The sequence below is a fragment of the Martes martes genome, assembly GCF_963455335.1.
Source record: "Martes martes genome assembly, chromosome: 14".
Classification (NCBI taxonomy): Eukaryota; Metazoa; Chordata; class Mammalia; order Carnivora; family Mustelidae; genus Martes; species Martes martes.
The window spans coordinates 28315197-28342386 of NC_137902.1; the positions used below are offsets into that span (position 1 = coordinate 28315197).

Consider the following 27190-nt stretch of genomic DNA (forward strand, 5'->3'; position numbering starts at 1 on the left):
CCCAAGTCTATGCACACTATTCATTGAGACCACACTACTAACTTTCTGACTAAGGGCAAGTTCTTCATACTATTCTTCAGTTACTCTCTTAAAATAGAAACAACAGTTCTATTACCAGTGTGTTGTTAATATAAAATGAGATTATAAATATGAAAGTGATAGATAAAGCTAGTGATGAACTTCACAATTTGGGACCCACTCCAGGAAAAGCCTCTTTCATCACTAGAATCCATTCTCCCTATCTGTGGCCTCAGTTGAAAGAAACAGCTATTCTGATAACATCAATAACCTCCCCAATTACTACTATAGGTCGTTGTAAATTGTTAGATGAACCTTATGGCTAAGTCACTTCTCTATCTGGGACTAGAGGAAGAAGTAATCTGGTAAATACTAGAGATCACTTCTGCCTTTATAAGTCTGAAAACGTTTATATCCTGCTTCCCATATCTTGAAATTTTTATGCTGAACCATTTTACTCTGTATCCTAGTGTCTTACCCATCTAATGAGTACATAATAAAAAGAAAAAATGAAAGGAAAAAATCTTCCCTTTTATATTTGGCTACAGACTGTATTCAGTGGCAACATCCACAACAGACAAACTATGGAAAGAGCCCAGATGTCCACTGACAGATGAATGGATAGGGATGTGGTGTATATATATATATATACACACACACACACACACACACACACACACACACACAATGGGATATCACTCAGTGCCAAAAAGAAGGAAATCTTGCCGTTTGCAATGACATGGATGGAACTAGAGGGTATTACGCTAAGCAAAGCAGAGAAAGACGAACTTTATTTAATTTCACTCATATGTGGAATTTAAGAAACAAAACAGATGAACATAAGGGAAAAGAAGGAAAAATAAAATAAGAACAAAGAGGGAGGAAAAACCATAAGAGACTCTTAACTATAAGAAACAAACTTAGAGGGTTCCTGGAGGGGAGGTGAGTGGGAGGGTGGGATAACTTGGTGATGGGCATTAAGGAGGGCACTTGATGGAATGAGCACTGGGTGTTATATGCAACTGATGAATCACAAAATTCTACCTCTGATACTAATAATATGCTATATGTTAATTAAATTGAATTTAAATTAAAAAACACTACCAGAACAGAATGGAAATTTTTATTTTACAAATGAAAAAGCAAAATACTGCTATTAAATTGACCCTGAAGTCACACTCTAAATTCATACCTTACAGTCCAGTTTTCCCAGTTCATCAATTAATTCCACAAAACAGACTAACCTCTGTCTGTGGAAGAAGCATACACCACATTTAACCATGATAACAGAGATGGCTGGCAAGATTAAGCAAAGGAAGTGGTTGTAGCTTTGCTCGAATTCTTTGTCTTCTTGGAAACGCTCTCCATGGCCATGTGAGACTCAAACTGTGACACTCCTGGCCAGAGAAGAAGGTTAAAGCTGTGTCATAATTACAGACTACTCTTCTACCTTCATCTTGTGATATCCATGTCTCCCTGAGAGGTCTGGCTAAACCAGAATATTCTTTGCAATAGCATTCAAAGTCCTTACTTGTGCCACATCTGTTACCTTTTGAGAATATTCTGAGCTAGAAAGAGAGGCTCCCATGGCAACAGAGAAATTTCTGCAACAGAAATAATAAAAAGATAATTACATAAGTTGTTAAGTGAGCCCTCCTACCGGTGCTTCATTTTATAGACTGATGGTTCAAGAACATGGGTAGGTCAAAGATCCTGGATCCCCATATTTCATAATTTTTATTAATTACTTGAAACATCTAGTAACCAAATGTACCTAACAATATATTTGATGTTATGTCTAAAAACGTAGTTCTAAGGCTCTTGTTTCTTTTACATCTCATTTCCCCCAATTCTAAATAGAAATAATAAACTACTAACTATTAAATTATAGGATTCTTCTAAAGCATAATTAAAAAATCCTCAATAGTTTCAATTTCTTAATGGTGGTATAGTTTCAAAGTAACTAAAAATAGCAAAGGTGAGAGAAGACTAAGTATTAAAGGTAGGAGGGATAAAAATGACTATGATTCTTCCATCCTTATACCATAGTTATTAACTCCGCTAAAGGAAATCACAGTTGAATGGACATACATACATATCTGACTCATTTGAAGCTCAGCTGCTGAATTAGGGTTTATTATTAAGTGGTCTAAGTTAGCAATGACTTAAAAATATAAAGTTCACCTATGTTCAGAAGAGCCTGCTTATGTGAGGCAGGATAAAACCATTTTTCAGCTGAAAAACTGCAAAAATGACTGCAATACTTACATATTATTCACAACATTCCATTCATTAATCATGCCATCAACTAAGGTTTTCCTCTAAGAATATGTAAAGATTAATCTGTCCCTTCTTGTATGAATCAAAGAATACATTTTTACCGAAATTTCATTCCTGAATCTCTAGCAGACCGAGCAGAACAGTGAAATTCTGTAGCACCTGAACCCTCAAGGATCCTTTGTAGATTTCTGTCTGTTATACCACCCCCTGTTGGAAGAATAAGTAATATATTAAGTCAAACAGAATTCTGTATAAAATTTAATGAAAATAGTGACTGCTTGCTCTACCTGAAATTTCCATACCAAAATTTCTCAGTGACTCAAGAGTTACTCTCTCCCTACTAAGCTAGAATGAGATTAGAAAAAAATGATAAAAGACATAGGCTACAGGTTCTGGAGAACAACTAATAAGGTCATAAAACCTTATGATGGAACCATAGAACCTGTATGATAGAATCTTCTATCCATTGGTTTATATAATAATATCATATGATCCTGACTTTAAAAACGTTGTCCTAGGGCAAGGAAAAATCACTGAGTGATCTATCCCTGTTCCCCCTCAATTTAAGCAAAATCAAATTAAAACAAAAAGTAAGGATACATTTGAGGATGAAGCTACAAAAGCACAGCCTGAGAGATGTGTCTGAAAGACATAAGTTCTCTCTTTAGCCCAAGAACACACAGACTTCTTTGGAAATTGGAGTAATGCAAGGTGTTACACAGTTTATTCATTACAATATCAACTTTGTTTTTCACAGAAGAATCTGATTCTATTTTAGTAAAACTGCGCAATCCGTACTTTGTAATGACTCATTTGTTTTGTTGAATAATCTCTTAATTAAATATTTTTATATAAACAATCACATTCTGAACTGATGCCAGATTAAAAATATAAAATTACTCATCTTTATATTCTTCTCTCCTAATATACAGGACGTATTCAATAAAGATTTTTTAATGACTGATTAAAATATGTACTTGGTATTTCAAACTATTCAAGTTGCTAATGTAACTTGACTTTATATACTCTTTTGGACTCATTAACTTGTTTGTTTTCTTTTTTCTTAGTGGTACAGTAATATCACTGAGCCCTAAGAAGCTGAAAGAACAAAGACTTTTTTTAACATGTGTAAAGATAAAATGTCATGACACTTTTCACTTTAAAATGCCTAAGAGTAAAAAACGACAATTGTGGCAAAATGTTAAATTTGGGGAATGAATATATGAGTATTCATTATGCTATCTCCAACTTTCTTGTATGTTTGATTAAATTAATGTGAAAAAATTAAGATTGTCTTTCTGTTTGTCTCACTCTGATTCTAGATCTCCTTATTAATTCTTTAAAACTTGCTCATCTCTAGGGGCCCCTGGGTGGCTCAGTGGGTTAAAGCCTCTGCCTTTGGCTCAGGTCATGATCCCAGGGTCGTGGGATAGAGCCCCACATTGGGCTCTCTACTCAGCAGGGAGCCTGCTTCCCCCTCTCTCTCTTTGCCTGCCTCTCTGCCTACTTGTGATCTCTGTCTGTCAAATAAATAAATAAAATCTTTAAAAAAAATTGTTCATCTCTAGTGAGCCAGTATGCACTGAGTTGATCTTATGGTTATCATCAGGAGCATATGCTCCAACTGTTCTGGCTTTAAGGAAGAATTTGGTGATCAGAGATTTTCAAGAACCAAGTGAGTATTATATTTGTCCATAGATATTGCCTAAAAGTTTGCTTACACCTTGATAACAACTAGGACATTTGGCCCTAACTCATTTATTTGACAGAGAGAGAGAGATCACAAGTAGGCAGAGAGGCAGGCAGAGAGAGAGGAGGAAGCAGGCTCCCTGCTGAGCAGAGAGCCCAATGCGGGGCTCGATCCCAGGACCCTGGGATCATGACCTGAGCCGAAGGCAGAGGCTTTAACCCACTGAGCCACCCAGGCGCCCCGGCCCTAACTCATTATAGCAGTATCAAACTTGGTGTGTCTCACCAGAGATGAACATCCATATTCACAAAATTCTATACTATGGGAGAGCAAACATGGAGAAACCCCAATCCCAAACAATCTACTTCCTTATTTGCTACTCTCTGAGCTAATTCCTGGTAGAATGTTCTCCTTATCTGAAGTTTTAAATTCCAGCACAGATCTCCCATCTTAAATTTTTAATCAAATTACATATTCTTCTCTCTGAATACCATGTATTAATATTTTCTCCCATATTGTCCTGCCTCTTTTGTTCTTTCACTGCACCTCGGTTTATACTAACAAATGGATAGATAATTAAATACCTGGCATTACCACAATCCTCCCTTTTGCCTGAAAAAAGAAAAAAAAACAAATTTTAATATCTTTCTCTCAAATGGGGTAATAAGGCAGTGAGAACAGAAGCATGAGTGAAAGTATATTAAATTTTAAAAACTAGTACTAGTGTCTAACTTTCAATAGTCACCTCTATTTCTTTGGGATATTGATTAAGTAAGATGTTTAGCATAGTAACTCTTTCTATTGCTTTGAAGACTTGTACTGTGATGAACACAAAGAATAGGGGACTACAATATAAATACAGAACAATCACATCACCTTAAGAAAAGTCATTACTGAAAAATAACACTAATTCTGAGTTCTTGGTACGGAGTGGAATGAAAATTGAATTTAAACAAGATTTCAGCAGAAAAAAAAGAGCACAGCGTAACAGTAAATTACTGGGAAAAAAAAGCAACCTCCTCAAATTTTGTATCTTCAACTAAATTCCCTAGCTTATTATATCAGTTAAACAAAGCCACAAGTCAATTTAACTGGATTTTAAGTAATAAAATTAGACTATATGGATTAATTTTTGATAATTCTGGATGATAGGTATTGAAATTCCCTTATTTGTATTCAAATGTTCATTATATTTCCTAAATAAGTTTTGGGGATATACTCTGTATCACTGAGAGTCAAAAGGATATAAACCAAATGCAAGTTTAGTAGAACTACTAGTAACAGGTAGGTAGTGACAACAGAATAAAAATTATACATTATCCACCAACATTTTTCACAGAGCTAGAACAACCAATCCTAAAATTTGTATGGAGCCACAAAAGACCCTGAAGAGCCAAAGCAATTCCAGAAAAGGAAAAAACTGGAGGCATCACGATTCCAAGTTACATTACAAAGCTATAGCCATTGATATGGTATAGTACTGGCACAAAACCAGACAGACAGATCAATGCAACAGAACAGAAAACCCAGAAATGGACTCACAACTATATGGCCAACTAATCTTCGACAAAGCAGGAAAGAATATCCAGTGGAAAAAGGACAGTCTCTTCAACAAATGGTGTTGGAAAAACTGGACAGCGACACACATTAGAATGAAACTGGACCACTTTCTTATACCGCACACAAAAATAAATCTAAAATGGATGAAAGATCTAAATGTGAGATGGGAAACCATCAAAATCGTACCAGAAAACACAGGCAGAAACCTCTTCAACCTTGGCCACAGCAACTTCTTACTAGACACATCACCGAAGGCAAAGGAAACCAAAGCAAAAATGAACTACTGGGCCTTCATCAAGACAAAAACCTTCTGCATAGCAAAGAAATAGTCAACAAAACTCAAAGGCAGCTTATGGAATAGGAGAAAATACTTGAAATGATGTATCTGATGAAGGTTAGTAACCACAACCTATAAAGAACTTATCAAACTCAACACCCCAAAAACAAAGAACTCATTTTAAAAACTGGACAGAGAATACATGAATAGACACCTTAACAAAGACATTCAGATGGATACCAGACACATGAAAAGATGCTTGACATCACTTATCATCAGAGAAATATAAATCAAAATCACTATGAGATACTGCCTCATACATGTCAGAATGCCTAAAATTAACAACACAAGACACAACAACAGGTGTTGGTAAGGATGTGGAGAAAGGGGAACCTTGCACTGTTGGTGGGAATGCAAACCGGTAGAGCCACTCTGAAGAACAGTTGGGAGGTTCCTTGAGAATTTAAAAATAGAACTACCTATGATCCAGCAATTGCACTACTAGGTATTTACCTAAAGGATACAAAAATACAGATTTGAAGGGGTATGTGCACCCTGCAGCATTATCAACAATAGCCAAACTATGGAGAGACCCCAAATATCCAACAGCTGATGAATGGATAAAGAAGATGTGGTTTAGGGGCACCCGGGTGGCTCAGTGGGTTAAAGCCTCTGCCTTCGGCTCAGGTCATGATCCCAGGGCCCTGGGATCGAGCCCCGGATCAGGCTCTCTGCTTAGCAGGGAGCCTGCTTCCTCCTCTGTCTCTGCCTGCCTCTCTGCCTACTTGTGATCTCTCTCTGTCAAGTAAGTAAATAAAACCTTAAAAAAAAGAAGAAGAAGATGTGGTTTATATATACAGTGGAATATTACTCAGCTGTCAAAAAGGAAACCTTGCCATTTGCAATGACACAGATGGAGCTAGAGTGTATTATGCTAAGTGAAATAAGTCAGTCAGAGAAAGACAAATACCATATGATCTCACTCATACGTGGAATTCAAGAAAGAAAATAGATGAACATATGGGAAGGGGAAAAGAAAAAAAGGAGAGAGGGAAACAAGGGACTCTTAATGATAGAGAACAAACTGAGGGCTGATGTAGGGATGTAGGTGGGGGATGGGCTAGATGGGTATTAAACAGTGATGAGCACTGGGTATTGTATGTTAAGTGATGAATCATTGAATTCTACACTCCAGAAACCAATATTGCACTGTATGTTCACTAAAATTTAAATTAAAAATAATTACATACTATGTCAAGCTCACTAATTTTTAGAATGAAACTGTGTGGAAATTGAATTTCTTCATGTGTGATTCTTTTTTTCTTTTTTTTTTTATTTTTTAAATTTTAATTGATTTTTTAAATTTCTCTTCAGTGTTCCAGAATTGTTTATGCACCACACCCAGTGCTCCATGCAATACGTGCCCTCCATAATACCCACCACCAGGCTCACCCAACCTTCCATCCCCCTCCCCTCCAAAACTCTCAGTTTGTTCCTCAGAGTCCACAGTCTCTCATGGTTCATCTCCCCCTCCAATTTCCCCCAACTCCCTTCTCCTGTCCATCTCCCTATGTCCTCTGTGTTATTCCTTATGCTCCACAAATAAGCAAAACCATATGATAATTGACTCTCTCTGCTTGACTTCATGTGTGATGCTTGAGATGAGTCTTTAATACTGGATCAGCTAATTCTGTCCCTCAAAACAATTCCAAGTCTTTTGCCTCAACTATGCAGCTTATGCTCTCAGGGTTGGGTACATAATCTTTTTTCTACTGGGTGCTACTGAACTACAAAAAATTCAATAAAGAACTACATATAGCTTAGTTTCTTTTTCCATAGAAAAATTGAAACAACTGACTAATATATTCAATAAATACAATTAATGTTGATAATACTTAGTTCTATATCATGTCCAGTTAGGACAAATAAGAAAACAAAAAGATTGACTTAGTGTGGGGAAGAGAAAATGGGGAGAAAAGAAAAAGAGGCAGCATGCCCAATGTGAGAAGAGGGACAGAAAACGAAAGGAAAAAGAGGATATGAGAGTACAGAAGAAAAAGAATGGAGTAAAGTAAAAAATTAGCCAACACCAGAAATAACAAATGCAAAGAAGGGAAGAGAAGCAGAAACTCTCAAAAGCAATGGTAGCATAAAGACAGTAAAAAGGAAAGGTAATAAATAGGGAAGACGATAGACATTATTGTGAGTAGACAGAGAAACAGACTTCCCCATACTTCTCAGACAAGTTACAGATATTTTAATGAGCTCTAAGTAACTAGCAGTGTAAAGATAAGCATTCATTATGATTTTTGAGGATCTTTATGTAATAGCAACATACTCTAAAACAGCTCCAAAGAGCTAGATATATTATACAATTTATCTTGTGAAAAGCATTCCAAATTTTTTTAGTTAAAAAATGATACGCTGGTACAAAAAAGGAAATAGAGACTGATGAATTAGTGGCACATTACAATACTTAAAGGTGTAAAAAAAAAGTCTCTTTTGCAGATCTGAGGCAACAACTCATACTCTCTAATGAGGAAATCAGAATCCCCAGACTAGTATTTAAGTAACAGGGATTCAGTAAAATAATCAAAAGTGACCTCAATGTCCAACTTCTGGCACCTTGGTCACTGAAAAAGCACATAATTTTTCATGACAGCTGAATTATATCATTTTGGAAAGGTAGCTCCAAAGTTAACAAAAAAGATTAGATTCTTTTTCCATAGAAAAAAATCGGTAGACTGCAATTTTGTAGATTTTTTTAAAAGTTTTTATTTAGCAATTTTGTAGATTTTTCAGAGAACTTCCTTCTGATCATTTTTTTTTAACCCTGATCAAACTGATCTATCATAAAAGTGTTTATCAGTGTCACTTTACTCACTCATCCATCCATCCAACAAATATGTATTAAGTGCCTACCACATTATCAAGCACTGTTCTGGGTATAGAGAATATTGTAGTTGAAAGGACCCAGAATATGCCACTGTGTCATAAAAATGATTTTGAGCCGAAAGCATGTGAGTTCCTGAAATTCCTTATCTGCCCTAAAAGCAAAGCCTCCCAAAAGAACTCAAAAAGAACTCAATTGTCAAAAATCCCCTCTCTGGGAGCAACTCATTAGTACCACATCCAAACAGACATTGTCACAAAACTATAGTATCTTCAATTTATTCTCACTAGGGTCCATCTATTTATCTTTCCAAAAAGTCTTTCTTCCCAACCCCAAAAATGCTCTTGTCTTCTTCCTTTTTCTAAATTCCTAAGCGCCCTTCTCCCCACTCCTCTTCACCTATTAAGATGGTATATAAGATCCAAATTCTAAGCACCTCTGAGTCACATTTCTTTGTCAACTCCAATACATGTACATACTTGATTAAAATCTGTTTTTTCTCTCACTGATCTGTATTTTGTATTTTGTCAGTTTACTTCCTAAACTCTCAAACACAAAATCTAAGAAGGCAAAGAAACAGACTTTCCTCCCTGACATGGTAAACAAGAGAACATTCCTACTGTCATGGAGTTTACATGTTCATGGAAAGTAGACAACAGATAGGTATATTTATATAACAAAATTTTAGGTAGTAATATGTGCATTGAAAAAACTATAAAGCAAGGTAACAAAATTAGAGAGTAAAAGGGGGAAGAGGGAAGGGGCTAACTCATAGAATTTAATAACTGTTCAGAGAAATAAGTAGAATAAGACCATTTGGTATTCTCAAATGTGTTAAACCAAAGCATCTATAATACAAAGTATTACTATCTGGAATACTGAAATGATTTTAGGAGAAAAAAATCACATTTAACTCTTTCTTCCAAGTGAAAGGTTTCCAAAACATGAACATATTAAACTACCACTTTTGGGAGGGGGCTGGTTTCCATAAAAGATTATTGAGAACTATATGCTTACCTAAAGCTATCAAAGTGATTAACAGTGTAAAGTACTTCCTACGTATCAGACTTTGTGCTGTTATCTGAAGTAATCCACAACTATTCTAGCAGGTAGGTGCTATTAATATGCTAACTTTGTAGAAGAAGAAACTGAAGTTTAGAATGGTTAGGTAATTTGCTCAGAGTTACTGTTAATAAGTGGCAAAGCCAGGATTTAAGCACAGACCTTTCTAATCCCAAAACCTATGCTTTAACCAGTATATTACCCCCTAGGTGACTGCTTCAAAAAGTAAAGTTGGCATGATCTCACTTATATGTGGAATCTAAAAAAGTCAAATACACAGAAAAAGAGAGTAGAACACTGCTATCAGGAGTGAGGAGGTGGGGAATATGGGTAGGTATTGGTCAAAGGATACAAAGTTGCAATTATGCAGGATGAATAAATCTGCAGATCTAATATACAATATAACTATAGTCAATAATACTGCAGTAAATACTGAAAATCTGCTAAGACAATAATATTTTGGGTACTCTCACCACATACAAACACACAATGAACAATAACTATATGAGGAGATGGATATGTTAATTAGCCTGACTATAACCACTTCACTAATATTAATATCAAACTATCCCATATACCCTAAATACACGCAATTTTTATTTTATAAAAAAGAAGTAAAGTTAGTGTATGAGAATATTTAACCCAGTGCTTCCTGCCAACCAACGATAAACTACAATTCACATATGCAACACAGTGATTATGAAATGCAAGACACAACTATGGCATTATATCTACCTTATTGTCTCCTCCATAGTAACAATTTCAAAATGAAAACCTGATTCATCAACTCTTCTATTTTAAAACACTTCAGACCTCCCCACTGCCCCAAGGATAAAATCCAAACTCCTCAACAGTTTTCAAGGCTCTGGACAGTATTCTTTTCTTTGTATCCAACATTCTGGTGTCTTCAGTATGTCAGAAGTCACGCTTACTTTTTTTTTCCAGGCCTTTGTATGTACTATTTCTTCTGCATGAAGCAGTCACCTACTCCTTCTACCCATTTTTACATAGATCACTCTTAACCATCACTTGAATAAGACACTGCAATGTGTGTGATGTGTCTTCTTCTGGAGAGCTAACTATTGCTAAACCCATGCCCAAATCTCTCAAATGTGCTCCCTGAGGATCTTCAAATTTGTTTTATTAAGTAAACTCTATCCCCAACATGGGACATGAACTCATGACCCCGGGATCAAGAGTCACATGCTTTACCGACTGATCCAAGCCAGGTACCACTTAGTACTTTTCTTCATAGCACTCTATTAGAATTGCCTAGTCTATTAAAAGTGCCTGTTGTACACCAAACTGTAAGAGTAGTGACTACAGACACACACACACACACACACACACACACGATGGTCATTACCATAGTACAAATGCCCTATAGCTAATATACACTTAATAAATATTTACAAAATCAGTAAGTTTCAGACTAGCAAAGTCACATCAGATCCTTAGCTGAAATTTCTGAAAATTATTTTCATGGCTATAGGAAAGTGAACATATCAGATTTCTACACAGGAACACTAAAAAATATTAGTAACAGCAGTAGTAATAATAATGTAGCAAGATCTATTATACGTCAAGCACTATACTAAGGCTCTTACATATCTTATCTCTACCAATCATCATAACAACCTTATAAAGGAAGTAATAAACTTATCTCAGTTGCACACACAAGGAAACAGAGGCTTAATAATCTACTCAACATTACACAGCAAATAAGCGTCTGAATCCTAAATCCAGAATTTTCTTGTCTCAAAGTCTGTACTCACTAACTTAGAATGGTGCTGGACTGGTGTCAGAAAAAAAGACATACCACAAAGTCACCTTTATCCTGCTCTACAAATGATGCTAAGTCATCTTGGAAATTCATACAAGAGAAAAATATATTTCTTCCTATCTTGATAGATAGGGAGACATGATAAAAGAATACAATTTTGTTTTAGAATTCACTTCCAAATGATAATTATTTCAAATTTTATATGGATCTCCTGAGTATATGTAGGCTGACAGTGAGATGATATGGCTTAAAACTGAAACGCTGATGGCAGACAAAAGGTAAAATTTGCTGTGGTTATCCAAGTTAGGTTAAATCCTTAAGCATCATCTGTAATTTGACCTCAAGAGCCTTAACCACTAAAAACACTCATTTGAAAGAGGGGCACTTCGTTGGCGCAATGGATTAATCATACGACTCTTGGTTTCGGTTCAGGTTGTGATCTCAGAGTCTTGAGATCAAGCCCTGTGTTTGGCTCAGTACAGAGTCTGCTTAAGACTTTCTCTCCCTCTCCCTTTTCCCCTTCTCCACTTCCCCATCTCTCTAAAATAAATATATCTTTAAAAAAATAATTAACACTTATGTTAAAGAAATGAGAATTATATAAATATATTACTACCTGATTGCTTTTCTGTATAGGGGAACTATTAAGTCAGTAATATTTAGTTACCTAACCTAGCTAAACAACAGAATATCGGGAGCAACCACAACAGAGTTAGGAAGAAAGGAAAGAAATTATGTATACCTGATCTATGAGTCGCTTTATTAAGGGTAGCCCTTCCAGTGCTGAACTGTCACAGCCACTGGTCAATACTCGTTCAAATCCCAAGGTTAAGAGGGTCTCTAGAGCGGCCATTGGATCATGCACCATGTCAAAGGCTGAAATAAATAAAATTGATTTGAATTTTGTGTAGATATCCTCTAATACAGTGCTTTTCAAAATGTAGTATACACACAGTGGTGTGCTGGACTTGGCTTGTACTGGTAAGCCAAAGCTAATCGTTAAATATTCAGAAGTTTTGCAAGCACCATTTTTAATCCATTGACAGCTTGAAATCAGTTAAGGTGGGACAATTTAAACCACAGAAACCTACAAATACTATATATCAGAGCTCTTTTTGTCCAAGAACTAGTTTATCAGCATACCACAGTCTGCATACCAAAATGGTATGCATTTTAGATGGTAAACATTTTAAATAGATGTATTTAAATAAACACAGATTTAAATAGATGTATTTACTTAAACACAGATTTGAAGTGAAATATTTCCATTTTTCATGAGTTATAAAAGTCTCTCTTTAAAATAATTCACTTAAGATTTTATTTAAAGAAAATTATTAAATAAATTTGCCACATAGCACTCAGGTATGGTAAAACTATAAATATGATACACAAGTGACTCAAATTTGGAAAATTCTGTTTTAAGGCTTCAGATAAACTGGACAAACTGGACCTCAGACAAACATTACATTGACCAGTTCTAAAAAAGGCCTTGGTTCACATTCTCATTATTTACAATATTTTATGCTATCCCATTTACCACAAATACTTAAGGCTCACAGTATAAGGACAGTTGTTTACAATGGACTATCTATATTCACAATTCCATTCTATTTTCTAAGAGGCTTTTCTCCTCCTCAGAGAGGAAAGTGGCACTAGGAACCTCAAAAAGAGAAACTACTGCTTTGGTTTTCAGCACTGCTACATAATATGGAAGTTCTAATCTACAGTGGATTAGGTGCTTGACCCCTTTACTTTACCCTTTAGTGTTTACAGACAGCTAAATGTACCACAGAGGTTTTTCCTTTTTTTGTAGCAGTGCCTCACCAGTGATTAAACTATCATACTATCTCATTAAATACATGAGTGAAAAAAAATGTAGAACCCAGGACAAAGTAAAATTTTGAAAACATGAAAATATGTTTGTTAAATGTATTGAAGGAAAAGAAATCTGAAATGATTTTCTTAGTTTAAGAATAGAGAAAAATACATCTACATGACAACTTTACTTTTTAAATTATTTAGCATGCCAAACTTTAAACTACATATTTTTCAGATAAATGTTTACTAATTTAAACTACTTTTCATATTTAATGATTGCTTATTGGCCACTCTCAAGGTGCTGAATTTTAAACACTCTAACATCTTTTAGTTATTGCTAGTTTATGAGAAGCATTACTAAACAGCAAGTCAAGAAAACAGTTAACTGGTGGTATTACTCATTTCAAAAAGAAACAAGAGTAACAAATGTTTTATCTCTAATTTCTATACATAGATGCAAATGCCAGTGCCCACTCTTATCCTAATCTTTGAATGCTTACTCAAAAGGCCAGAAAAACATTCAACAATTTCTCAAGCACATATCATCAAGTTAAAAAAAAAATGACTTAAGACTTCTTTCTTTTCATGTATAAGAGTGCCCTCTTCAGGCAAAACTGCCACTTGTTCCTACATTTTACCAACCAAGGTTTGACAAAAGTGTACAGAAATTAGAACTACCTGATTTATAGGTAAGAGGTATTTTTTACATGAAATTATCAGATACTTTTTAGAAATCATTCTGATGCAGACAATTAATATAGTTTAATGCGCAACAGTGAACATCTCCTCATTGACTATCTCCATCTATTCCGTCTTTCCTCCTTCCTAATAGTATCCAATTCTTATGTAGATATCCACCCCCTTTCTGCCCATGAATCTTATATTCATCTGAGAAAGCTGGCTGTACCACTAGCTTTTAGAAAGGTTTTGTCTATTTCATTGGCCACAGTGGTTTTTGGTGGTTGCATATGGTCTAAGGCAATCTAATAAAAATGAACCTCAGGGCACCTGACTGGTTCCGTCAGAAGAGCATGTGACTCTTGATCTTGGGGTTGTGAGTTCAAGCCCCACACTGGGTATAGCGGTTACTTAAAAATAAAAACATCTAAAAAAAAAATGAATCTCAAAATTCTTGCTTGGACAAGTACGTATACTTGTAGCCAATTCCTAATCTTTCCCTCTATTATAATCCACAATCACCACTACCACTTACTTTTAACAACTTTTCATAACGAAGCTTCAAACTGTGCATCTCTAAATTTACAACAGTTTGTCCCAAGGTCAGGATAAAGAAAACAACTGGCTGGGCACCTGGGTGGCTCAGTGGGTTAAAGCCTCTGCCTTCGGCTCAGGTCACAGTCCCAGGGTCCTGGGATAGAGCCCTGCATCGGGCTCTCTGCTCAGCAGGGAGCCTGCTAGCCTGCTTCCCTTCCTCTCTTTCTGCCTACCTCTCTGCCTACTTGTGGTCTCTGTCTGTCAAATAAATAAATAAAATCTTGAAAAAGAAAAAAGAAAACAACTCGTAATAGTGTAATACTCCAGTATTGTGTTCCATTAAAAGGTTACGGCATTTGGTGAAATTAGAAAACTGACACCCTTCAACAGAACTTCTAAAATGGAAATGACTCACCTCGGTGGAAAGTGACTGGTAGAGGACGGCATATAGCTATAAAAAGAAAGCCAAATAACAATATAAATGAAGATAACATTACTGATTACTATACACAGAATTTTCCATGTTAGATGGGACTTTTTTATACTTTCCTCTCTTAGGAAGTAAAGACAGTGAACTAAAATAACAAAATCGCAGCCTTCCAATTTCAGAATTCCAATGTTTCCATTAATCTCTGATTTTCATACCAAAAAACGGTCATCTACTCCTTAGCTAGACCAAATAAAAATTATGCAATCTGGTGAATGTAAAGGCAGCATTATATCTATTACTTTCACCCCTCTGAGAATCTTTAAGAAAGACTTTGGCCTAGTTATATAAGTAGTATGCTTCTATCCTCTCCACATCTCCCCATCCTCACCAACTGCAATAGCTTTTAAAGTTTTTCCTGTAGTGATTAAAGGAATCAAGGTAAACTTCCCTTAAACCTTCCAGGAACAGGGGCATCTGGGTGGCTCAGTGGGTTAAGCCTCTGCCTTCTGCCCAGGTCATGATCTCAGGGTCCTGGGATCGAGCCCCGAATCGGGCTCTCTGCTTGGTGGGGAGCCTGCTTCCCCCCTCCTCTCTGCCCGCCTGTCTGCCTACTTGGGATCTCTCTCTGTCAAATAAACAAATAAAAATCTTAAAACAAACAAACAAACAACAAAAAACCTTCCAGGAACAGTAACAGAACTTGATCCATAACAACTTAAACAACTATATATAGAACATATATGCCCTCTGCCCCAAACATCTAGATAACTACTGCTTAAAATAGGGTTAGCTTAAATGCCTGCAGGTGTGACTGAAAAGCCAGTTTTCAGAAAAACTTGCGTTTTCTTTCTTTACTTTAAATCTGAGGTGACACACAATGTTATATTATTTTCAATATCAGGAGGGTTAAATGCAATTATCACTAGAGGCGACATTCTTACCCACAAGGGACATGCACAACTCTTTGTCAATGTTTCCATCTTCAGTCAATGCTCCAAATACCAAACCATCAGCACCATAAAGCTTGGCAAGACGAATGTCAGCCTTCATCACCTCAACTTCACGATCTGAATATAAAAAGTCACCTCCACGTGGCCGAATCATCACAAAAACTGGGATCTGGACACATTGCTTCACTACTTGAAGGACACCTAAAAGAAGAGAGAGCAGACTAATTAAAATTCAAATGTGAGGGGGGCCTGGGTGGCTCAGTGGGATAAGTGTCTGCCTTCAGCTTAGATCATGATCTCAGGGTCCTGGGATCCAGCCCTATATTGGGCTCCCTGCAGGGAGCCTGCTTCTCCTCCCCTCCCCCCCCCCACCCCCGGCAGCTCCCCCTGCTTGTGCTCTCTCTCTTACATACTCTCCCTCTCAAATAAATTTTAAAAATCTTAAAAAAAAATAAAATTCAAATGTGAACTAACAGCTCAAGGAAGTCAATAAAATTTATTGGCCTTTTACATTTGCTCTTGTGTATCACTTCTACAAGAAAAGGAAGCAATGCTAAGGAAACCAGAGAAAGGAGGATCTAAAGGGAATGACAACATTAATTTAAAAATGTGTATATAATAGAAGTTAAGTAATAAGAGAATCAAGGGTAAAAAAGAGCAATTTAGTAAAAAGAAGGAATTTACTGCATTTTTAAAAGCACTTGTCAGTTGACTAAAAAAAATCTTTTTCCTGGGGGTTCCTGCGTGGCTCAGTGGGTTAAGCGTCTGACTTCAGCTTGGGTCATGATCTCAGGGTCCTGAGATCAAGCCCCACATCACCTACATCGCCCACATCGCATCGGGTTCCCTGCTCAGCGGGGAGCCTGCTTCCCCCTCTCTCTCTGCCTGCCTCTCTGCCTATTTGGGATCTCTCGCTCGGTCAAATAAATAAACAAAATCTTTCAAAATAAACATTTTTCCTGGTGTAAGACATTTGAAAGTGAAATAAAAGGCTCAATATTCTGCCTGTGTATTCCATAAGATTTTTCCTTTCTGATTGATTATAGCTCCATGTAGAACATACTAGAGAGATGTTTACATAGCTCTAAAGTTTATGACCCTTTAACGAACAAAGAAATTTATCAAATCTTTTTATGAAAATGATATAAAAAGAGCAAAGTTCTACTTGTTTGTGAATTTATGTAGAGATCTATGAATAAAAAAACCTAAATGACACAATTCGTTGCTAGCTCAGAAACCTTCAATAGTGAAGATCTTCCATAGCTTACACTGTAATTACGTCTTATACTATAATTACATTACATTCTCTTAAGATGAAAAAATCCTAAGTCAAAATGCCTTTAACCTACTGAACATTACAGCTTAGGCTAGCCTACCATAAACATGCTCAGAAAACTTACATTAGCCTACAGTTGGGCAAAATCATCCAATGGAAAGCCTATTTCATAATACAGTGTTGAATATCTCATGTAATTTATTGAGTACAGTACTGAAAGTGAATAATAAAATGGATATATGGGTACAGAATGGTTGCAAGTGTATCAGTTGTTTACTCTTGTGATTGCATGGCTAACTGGGAGCTGTGGCTGCCCAGCATCATGAGACTATCATACCACAAATGGCTAACCCAGGAAAAGACCAGAATTCAAAATTCAAAGTACAACTTCTACTGAATGCATATTACTTTCATACCATCATAAACTCAAAAAGCCATAAGCCAAACCACCATGTATTGGGAACCAACTGTATATGTTTTGTGACAGGCACAATGGATTTACTTTTTCTTTCTTCCTAAAAGAACCCCAATTTTGCATAGCACAGCAATATCCCCAATACCAAGCAATAAATCAAGATTGCTGTTGCAAAAAACAGACTGCACTCAAATTTAGGTATGTTCTAGAGATATCAAAGAATGGCCAGGGAATGCCCTCCTTTAGTGAGAAGAGTCCAAAGAGCTATTGCATATATAATCCCTTTATACTAAATAATGCTATTATCAACTTTAGAATAACACAGAAGAGTCAAAAATTCATACACAGACTTCTGCTTTTGACCAAGACAGAGTAACAGGCATTGGATTTACCCTCCCACCTATAATAACCCAAACACACATAAATACGAAAAATATGTGAAACAGTGGTTTGCAAGAGATTGTGTGTCAAGCAACAAAAAACAATAATGCCTGAAAGATGGGAAACAAACAAAGTCAGCTCTAAAACTGGCCCAAATTACTACCTTGAGGGCTTTCTTTCTTTCTATTTAATGTTTAATGTCCTTAAGGGTTTTCTAGGCTGCAGCATAGAAAGGGGGAACCTAAGTGTAGGCTAGAGAACTCTGAGTTGAAGAGACAAAGCTGAGAGTCCAGGGAGACCAAGTGACTGGAGTTCCCAGGAAAGAATTAGAAAGAAATAGTGCCTTTCATTCACACCTGTCAGGTCAAAAATAATGCCCATTCCCAACAGGCAGATAGGAAAAATTGAAGATTCATGGGGCAGTGGGTACAGTACACAGAAGGATCTTTCTTCTGTAGTAGGAATAATTAACTCTAACTGACCACTGTTTCAGACCTGCTTAACAAATTTTAAAGGCAATACCCAAAAGGAACAGTTTCCAAATAATGCAACTGCTTCAGAGTGTTTATAGGAATACAAACATAACCAGGATCCAATAAATCAAAATTCATGTCTGGTAACCAATAAGAAATTAGGCAGGAAACTAAGATGCATCATGAGGTGATAAATCATTAAAATGAAACCAACTTAGAACCAATATAGATGTTAGAATTAGCAGCCAAGTCATTAAAACAGCTATTATAACTTTATTCCAAATCTTTAAAAGAGTTAAGAAACAATATATGAGATAGACTCAAATTAAACTCCTAAAGACGAAAATTATAATGTGTGAGATGAAAAATATACTAGGTGGGTTTAACAGCAGATTAAACATTGCAGAGAAAAGGTTAGTAAACTTGAAAACAAACCAACAGAATCTATGAAAAATGAAACAGAGAAAAGGGAGATTAATATAAAAGGAGGGGTGCGTGGGTGGCTCAGTTGATTAAGTGACTTTTGACTCTTGATCTCAGCTCAGGTCTTGATCTCACAGTCGTGAGTTTAAGCCCTGAGTTGGGCTTCACACTGGGAATGGAGGTTACTTTAAAAAAAAAAAAAAAGAGTAGTTCATCAGTGAGCTGTGGGACAACTTCAAGCAGCCTAAAACAAGTATAACTGAAGTCTCTAAAGGAGGGGGTGGTATACACTGAATGATGAAAATTTTCCAAATGTGATGAAAACTACAAATGCCCAGGTCCAAGAAACATGAAGAAAACTATAATCAGGTATATCATATCATATTGCTCAAAGCCAGGAATAAAGATAAAAATTTTAAAGCAACCACAAAAAAGAGCCATTACATAGAAAAACAAACAAACAAAAAAGGTATAGATGATATTTCATATGAGAAATAACACCAGCAAGAAGCAAGTGGAGAAACATCTTTAAAGTACTGAAAGAAGGGGGGGAAAAAACTATCAATCTAGAATTCCACACCCAGCAAAAATATCTTCCAAAAAATGGGGAAAGATGTTTTGAGATATATAAAAGCTGAAAGAATTCATCCCCAGCATACTTGTACTAAAAGAAAAATGTTAAAAGAATTACTTTAGACAGAAGGAAAATGAAATCAGATGGAAATACAGACCTACACAAAGGAATGAAGAACATCAGAAATAGTAACTACACATAGGTAAATACATGATTGTTTTCTTATTAGTTTAATCTCTTTAAAAGAGATAATTGATCCTTATTTTTTGGAAGATTTATTTGAGAGAGAAAGAGTGTGAGAGAGAGCACTAGTTGGTAGGGGAGGGGCAGAGGGAGAGGGAGAGAATCTCAAGCCACTTCCCCACTGAGTGCGGAGCCCTACATGGGGCTCAATTCATGACCCTAAGATCATGACCTGAGATGAAATCAAGAGTCGGATGCTCAACCAACTGAGCCACACAGGCGCCCCAATTGGCTCTTTAAACAAAAATACTGGGTGTTATATGCAAATAATAAATCATGGAACACTATATCAAAAATTAATGAAGTACTGAATGGTGACTAATATAACATAATTTAAAAAAAGTGCAGTGTGGAGTGTATGTATTTTTAACATATACAGAAACTAAATGTATGATAACAGCACAAAGACCAGGATGGGAGAAATGAAGACAAAAGTCAATATGCTGAAGATACCACAATGAAAAGATAATGTTAACAGTAATTATCTCTCAACTTTTTGATGTACAAGAATCTCATCTTTGAAGTTTATTTACAACCATAAACCCCTGTAACTAATTTAATATCCACAGCATTGTTAACATATCAGTAACAATAGTAAAGTATCTCAATGAAACATATTTTCTATTGTCTCCAGGCTCTATAAACTCCTACAAGAAAATAGGGAAAACACTTAACCCATGCTGGGTGTGGTTCCTCCTTCCAGTAAGCCAGAACATAATTCAATCCGACCAGCACCTATGTTTAAAAGAAACAAAAAATTGCTCAATATGATAAACTTTTAAAAATTAAGAAAAATTTTAAGAAGCACTTCTCAGAAATTATCATCCAAAATAAACATTTATGAAACAGTAAACTTAACATTTTTTCCAAATATAGAGCAGAGTCTTAGGGACTGAAAGAAATCAAATTATAAAACTAGACTAAAACTTTATTTTTAATCCCAACTATATTCTGCAATTCATCTTGTGTTACTGATATCAAACTTAAGAGTTAATTCAAGTTAAGCTAGTTCTCTCGAAATTTTGTATTACAGGGTTTCTTCTCCATGTACAAGGATGTGACTCAGAATAAATATGGTCTGGGTTGACAACAGTGGAAAACTAAAAAATTTTTAAAATAATAAAATTTGCCCAACATGGCATTTTGTACAGGTGGAATACTCTCCTTCACTGATAATAATCTTTTGCAAAAGTCTTTATTATTCCAAGATTTATAAAAGTACAAGGTAATTTTAAATAGCTTACATCAAAATAATTTCAAGAATAAGTGAATGCTGAAAGCAGATAAACTATCAGACTACAGGGTGATGTCAAAAGAGTCTCAGGATCCAGGCTGAAGAGGCTCGTACCAGCCAAACATGGGACACTTTGAGAATCAATAAGAAGAATAACTATAGAGGAGTAAAACACACCAAATATGTCTAAATCTAAATTCATGATGATAAAACAATTCACTGGGAGATAGAGAATAAACTCATTATCCAAAAATCAGTAAACAGGGGAAAAGGAGCAAGCATTTATCCTGCCTTTCTTCTAGAAACTGAACCTCAAGATAAACAGTAGATGAGGGAAAGTTCTTTATAGAAGAAGCATACTGCTAACAAGGGTAAAGTAAGTGTTTGATGTGATATAGTATGATTTTTCAAACCCTACTAAAAGATGCAGTGCTAAAATTATTAAGTAAAAAGATGAAAGAAAACCTTATAAAGGATGGATCAGGCTGACAATATCTTAATCCACTGCAGGCCAAAGGCCACAGCTTTTTCTGTTATGACCTGTAAGTTATAATGTATTTGTTTTTTAAAAAATAAAAATCTTTATTGCTACATAATTCACATACCACATAATTCACCCATTTAAAGTATACAATTCAATATATTTAGTATACTTACAGAGTTTTGCAGCCATCACCACAATCAATTTTAGAACATTTTCCTCATCCCAAAAAGAAACCTTATACTCTTTAGCAGTCACCTCTGTTCTCCCATGCCCTCAACCCTAGGCAACCATTAATCTACTTTCTGCCTCTAAAATTTGCCTAATGCCCAGGTGGCTCAGTGGGTTAAAGCCTCTTCCTTTGGCTCAGGTAACGATCTCAGGGTCCTGGGCCCCTCATCAGGCTCTCTGCTCCACGGGGAGCCTGCTCCCTCCCTCTCTCCTCTGCCTACCTCTCTGCCTACTTGTGATCTCTCTCTCTCTTTCTCTGTCAAATAAATAAATAAATAAATCCTTAAAAAATTAAAAATAATAAAATTTGCCCAATGTGGCATTTTGTACAGGTGGAATCATATAGCATGTGGTATTTTGTGACTGTTTTTTTCCACTTATAATGAATTTCAAGATTCATCTATGTTGTAAGCACATATCAGCACTTCACTCTTTTTTATTGCCAAATTAAGAACCGTTTTTACATTTTCAGAGGATTATTTTAAAAATACAAAGAATATTCCACGAAGACCAAATGTTGCCAGTAAAACTGAAAATATATACCATGTGGCTCTTTAAAAAAAAAATTATTTACTTATTTATTTGAGAGAGCATGTGCATGCACACATGACAGCAGGGGGAGAAGCAGAGAGAGAGGGGGAGAAAATCTCAAGCAGATACCTTGATCCTGAGATCATGACCTGAGCTGAAATCAAGAGCCAGATGTTTAACCAACTGAGCTACCCAGGCACCCCTATACTGTGTTGCTCAAAAGTGTCCTGATTTCCTGATTTCCTGATATAGTTGAAATATTGGCCATGTGCTGAAACTAGCAGATGCTGAGTGATGAGTACACAGGGATTCAATATACTATTCTACTTTTGTATATGTTTGAAATTTTCCATAATAAAAAGTCTTTTAAAATTTCTGATCCTGGGGCTCCTGGGTGGCTCAGTGGGTTAAAGCCTCTGCCTTCGGCTCAGGTCATGATCTCAGGGTCCTGGGATCGAGCCCCACATCGGGCTCTCTGCTCAGCAGGGAGCCTGCTTCCTCCTCTCTCTCTCTGCCTGCCTCTCTGCCTACTTGTGATCTCTGTCTGTCAAATAAATAAACAAAATCTTTAAAAAAAAAAAATTCTGATCCTGAGATGATGGGAATGTCTACACTTCCCCCATTAAAGCAGGTTCAGAATGCAAAACAAACCTGGAGGTAAAACAGATAATGTTAAAAAAAAAAAAAAAAGATAACAGGGGCACCTGGTTGGCTCAGTTGGTTAAGTGTCCTCCTACAGTTCAGGTCATGATCTCAGGATCCTGGGATCAAGCCCTGAGAGCAGGGAGCCTCCTTCTCCATCTACCTCTGCCCCTCCACCCACCTGTGCTCTCTCTTTTGCTCTCTCTCAAATAAATCTTTTTAAAAAGAAAAATGATGATAAAGTCTTGATGATGAAAATGGCAGGAAAACTCTTAAATCATCTTTAAGTCAACAGTTTGAAAAAAAAATTAAGTCTTTGCTAAGTTCAATTTAAAAAAATGAAGATGGTGAGTAAGCACTATTATGGACACTTGGCTCAAAATATGATCTATTGGAGGAGTAAGATTAGAAGATGATAAAGATGATAATTTTCCAGTTGGCTGGCTGTTTTCAAAGAGATTACTAGGATCCTTAGAGATCACAAGGGCTCCCAAGATCAGTTCATAGGATTCCTTTTCAGACTTTTTTTTTTTTTTTTAGAGAGAGAGAGAGGACAGAGGGATAGGGAGAGGGAGAGAGAATCCCAAGCATGCTCCACACCCAGCGCTGAGTCTGACCTGGGGCTCAATCTTACAATCCTGAGATCATGACCCAAGCAGAAATCAAGAGTTGGATGCTTAACCAATTGAGCCACCCAGGCACCCCCATTTTCAGACTTTTAGAAGGATTGCCAACTGTCATTCATTTTCTTTTGTCTTACCTCCTCGTTCCGCATTTACAGCTGACTCTACTGAATCAACACACACTTCCATGAGAAATCCATTTGTCGTTCCTAAAACACATAGAAAACAATGCAATTCATGATGGTACTATCCATCCAGAACAACTGACAACCATTATTTTCTATTTTGCTGCCCAAATCCAATGTCCAATAATAGGCAAGTAGGTAAATACACTAGAGACCATGAATGCAATAAAATACCATACTGAGTATTAAACTGGTCTCTTAACTATGAAATAAGTACACAGATATATGTATAATAAATTATACTGAAGAAAATATACACTGAATATCAAGTTAATCTTCCTAAAACACAACCCTCATCATCATATTCTAAGTCAGATTTTTTTCAGTGTTTCTCAATGTTTTCAGAGTATGTTTAAATGTCTTTATAAAGATTATATGTTTAAGAACAAGGAGGGACTTCAAATCTTGGCCCCACTACTTATTTGTGTGATCCCAGACAAGTTACCTAGCTTAAGTTTTCTATAAAACAGAGTAGCTTTTAGAACCTACCTCAGAGTAGTGAGGACTAAATTTAATTAATGTAAAGTGGAGAGTACCCACTGTGTGTACAAAAAGTTATCATTAATAAACAACATATTATTTCCTCTATAAACTTCTAGTTCCCCTCAATTCTCATCTTTGCTCTTGCTTATACCATCTCCCCAAACCACAAAGTCCTGCCGGCTCCATCCCTGAATGGTAAAATCTTCCAAGATTCATATTAAATCACATTTCCATATCTCCTCTCTCCCAAAGTAGGGATCTCCCTCTTTTGAACTCATATAACTCTTCATAAATTATATGTTCCTCTTTAAAACACTAATTGTATCTTCTTAAAATACTAATTATTTTCTACCTCTTATTATTATGTATGTAGATAGATATCTGTTCCATTTTACTTGACCTAAAGCTCCTAAGGTTTTATTGTGAGAAATCTTCATTATCACCTACAACAAGCACAGTGTCTAACTTGGTACACAGTAGTCATGCAAAGACTTACTAAAGGCTGAATAATATAAATTCACAAATTTCATTCATGTATTTACACTAAAAGTGTGATGAAAATAAGTTTGGAGTTTTTCTGTAAGTTAAGTACATAAGTTTTTTGTTTTGTTTTGCTTTTTTACAACTAAGGGTATTAAATGTATACTTCATACAATAATACCTAAAAGAATCACTACATGCTGATAATGATGGCTACTAGGTGGTAAGATTTGGAATTACTTTTACTTTCCTCTTTTTACTTTTTTTTTTTTTTTTTAAGTAGGCTCCACTTAAAAAAGCCCAGCCTGGAGCCCACTGTGGAACCCAACCATCAGGCTGAGATTAAGACTTGAGCTGAGATGGAGAGTCTGACGCTTGGGGCGCCTGGGTGGCTCAGTTGGTTAAGCAACTGACTCTGCCTCAGGTTATGATCCCAGGGTCCTGGGATGGAGCCCCACATTGGGCTCCCTGCTCAGCAGGGAGCCTGTTTCTCCTTCTCCCTCTGCCGCTCCACCTGCTTACGTGCTCTTGCCCTCTCGCTGTCAAATAAATAAATAAAATCTTAAAAAAAAAAAAAAAGAGTCCTCTGCTTAACTAACTGAGCAGCCTAGTGGCTTTTTACATTTCTATGTTGCTTTTTTCCTACCCAATATTGCTTTTATCATTTTTTAAAAGGCTTTTTTTTTTAAGATTTTATTTATTCATTTGACAGAGAGATCTAGAGAGAGCACAAGTAGGCAGAGCAGCAGGCAGAGGGAGAGGAAGAAGCAGGCTCTCCGCTGAGCAGGGAGCCCGATTCCGGGCTCGATCACAGGACCCTGAGATCATGACCTGAGCTGAAGGCAGAGGCTTAACCGACTGAGCCACCCAGGCGCCCCAAAAGGCTATTTTTAATTTGAAAAACAAACATCTATCATCTGCTTACATCAAACTGCAACACTCTCTTATTTAAAAGAAGACTGTCAGTCTCACACTGTTCAAGACTTAAGTGCCACTCTATGTTCTTAACCAAGAGCACTGCATTCATTCCAAGTTTCCAGAGAGCCACCCACATCAGCTGTCCCATCCGTCTAACTGGACAGTGCTGCAGAGGTACCACTTGCCTCACAGGAAGAAGGACTTTGGCCAGGAGAGGATGGAGGCATACACGGAAGGCTCTGACAGAAGGCAGAGTAAGTCAGCTGTCCAGGAAGCAAAGTTATTTGTGGGAATCAAAGGCGTCCATCCGCTCCACAAAAGGTATTTGTTTGGAGCAGCAGTTCTCAAAGTGTGGTAGTCCAGTTAGCTCCAGGGGCCTTTAAGACCCTCTCAGAGTCTGTGCCGTGACAAGCATTTTCATAATAATACTAAGACTTTATTTGCCTTGTTCACGCTCATTCTCTCACAAGTGGCATGGAATTTTCAAGCGGCTCCCTGACAGGTCAGATTGAATACAGAAGTAACAGTTCCATTAATCTAGATCTTAAAGAGATTTGCAAAAAAAATATAAAACACTGGCATTCTATTTGTTTGTTTAGGAAGACAGTTATTTGTCACACACACACAATGTGATTTGTGCTAACATGTAATGGGTTCCTAGTTAATTAATATTTTAAAATTTCTGTTTTCACTTCGTATAGGAGCAACACCAATAGACTCAGCCTATATAAGTAAAACGTCTCTGAGGTTCTCGAGTAACTTTTAGGAGGGGAAAGGGGTCCTGAGATCAAAAAGCTTGAGAACCTCTGATCCACAGGAATCAGGAGTTCAGGTGCGGGGTGGAGGGGGGTCTGCCAAATCCCCTAGCACCTGCCACGCCGTCCCGCCTGGCTCAGCAGCAAGCACTCGGGACTAGGGGCAGTCACAAGCTCCGGCACCCGGCAGCTGTGCAGCTTTGGGGACAGTCCTCACCTCCGCCGCAGCAGCTACAGGTTACCAAGCGGTCACCAGGGGTCGGCACGGAGCTCAGCGCTCGGCATCTAACTGTCCCAACGACGCCACGGGGTGGGGACTGGTAGCCTCGCGTGGCGAAGGGGAACGTGAGGCTGAGAGAAGTTAACCAACTTGAACACGGTCGCACCCTAGACGTGGTGGCTCCGGGATTCGAACCCACACGTCTGGTTCCAGAGCCCGGTCACTCTCGCTACAAGCCCCTTCTCAGGCCCTCAGCTTTCCCACGTTTAAAGCCAGAATGACAGAACGTGGCGCGCGGGGAGCTGCGAGGGGGTGGGCGAAGCGCTCTGAGAGAAATCGCGACACCACTGGCCAGAACTCCCGCAGGCCAGCCCCGCGCAGTCAAGCCGGACGACCGCCCCCTCCCCGCCTCCTTCCGCACCGGCTTTCCCGGACGGTATGCGCGCCCGTTTCCGCTCCGAGGAGGCCCCCTGCCTCTTCATGCTCCACGCGTTCCTCTCTCCGGCGCCTTCGGTTTCTACGGAGTCGGGGTTCCGGCGCGCGCGACCAAGGAAGCGCGCCTCACGGCTGCGCGCACCTCTGCGCGTCCCCGACGCCCAGACCCAGCAGCCCCCGCGAGAGGGGAGTCGCTGACGCAGTCGCAGTC

The 27190-nt window shown here is 37.3% G+C and overlaps 1 protein-coding gene across 2 annotated transcripts; it reads right to left on the reverse strand.

The window, feature by feature from the left end:
• Positions 1-1126: 1126 nt before the first annotated feature.
• CUTC (cutC copper transporter) lies at positions 1127-27162 on the reverse strand. Of its 2 annotated transcripts, XM_080823260.1 has the most exons (10): positions 26966-27162; positions 23641-23712; positions 20437-20496; positions 15968-16177; positions 15012-15047; positions 12306-12439; positions 4573-4600; positions 2400-2505; positions 1568-1622; positions 1127-1415 (listed from the first exon to the last, which is right to left on the reverse strand). In XM_080823260.1, exons 1-10 carry the CDS (start codon positions 27024-27026, stop codon positions 1293-1295), a joined length of 885 nt encoding a protein of 294 aa, XP_080679386.1. In that variant the 5' UTR covers positions 27027-27162; the 3' UTR covers positions 1127-1292. The 2 variants fall into 2 exon arrangements, with proteins under 2 accessions (XP_080679386.1, XP_080679387.1); XM_080823261.1 differs by having other exon boundaries at positions 1371-1622.
• Positions 27163-27190: the final 28 nt, after the last annotated feature.

What these genes read in the sequence shown, in the direction of transcription:
- CUTC (XM_080823260.1), bottom strand. Translation starts at nt 27,026, where the DNA reads ATGAAGAGGCAGGGGGCCTCCTCGGAGCGGAAACGGGCGCGCATACCG. An exon ending in TAAAGCGACTCATAGATCAG is followed by an intron (nt 4,601 to 12,305) that starts GTATACATAATT and finishes TTCTTTTTTCAG; the next exon opens with GCAAAAGGGAGGATTGTGGT. An exon ending in GAGGATTGTGGTAATGCCAG is followed by an intron (nt 2,506 to 4,572) that starts GTATTTAATTAT and finishes TTCTTCCAACAG; the next exon opens with GGGGTGGTATAACAGACAGA.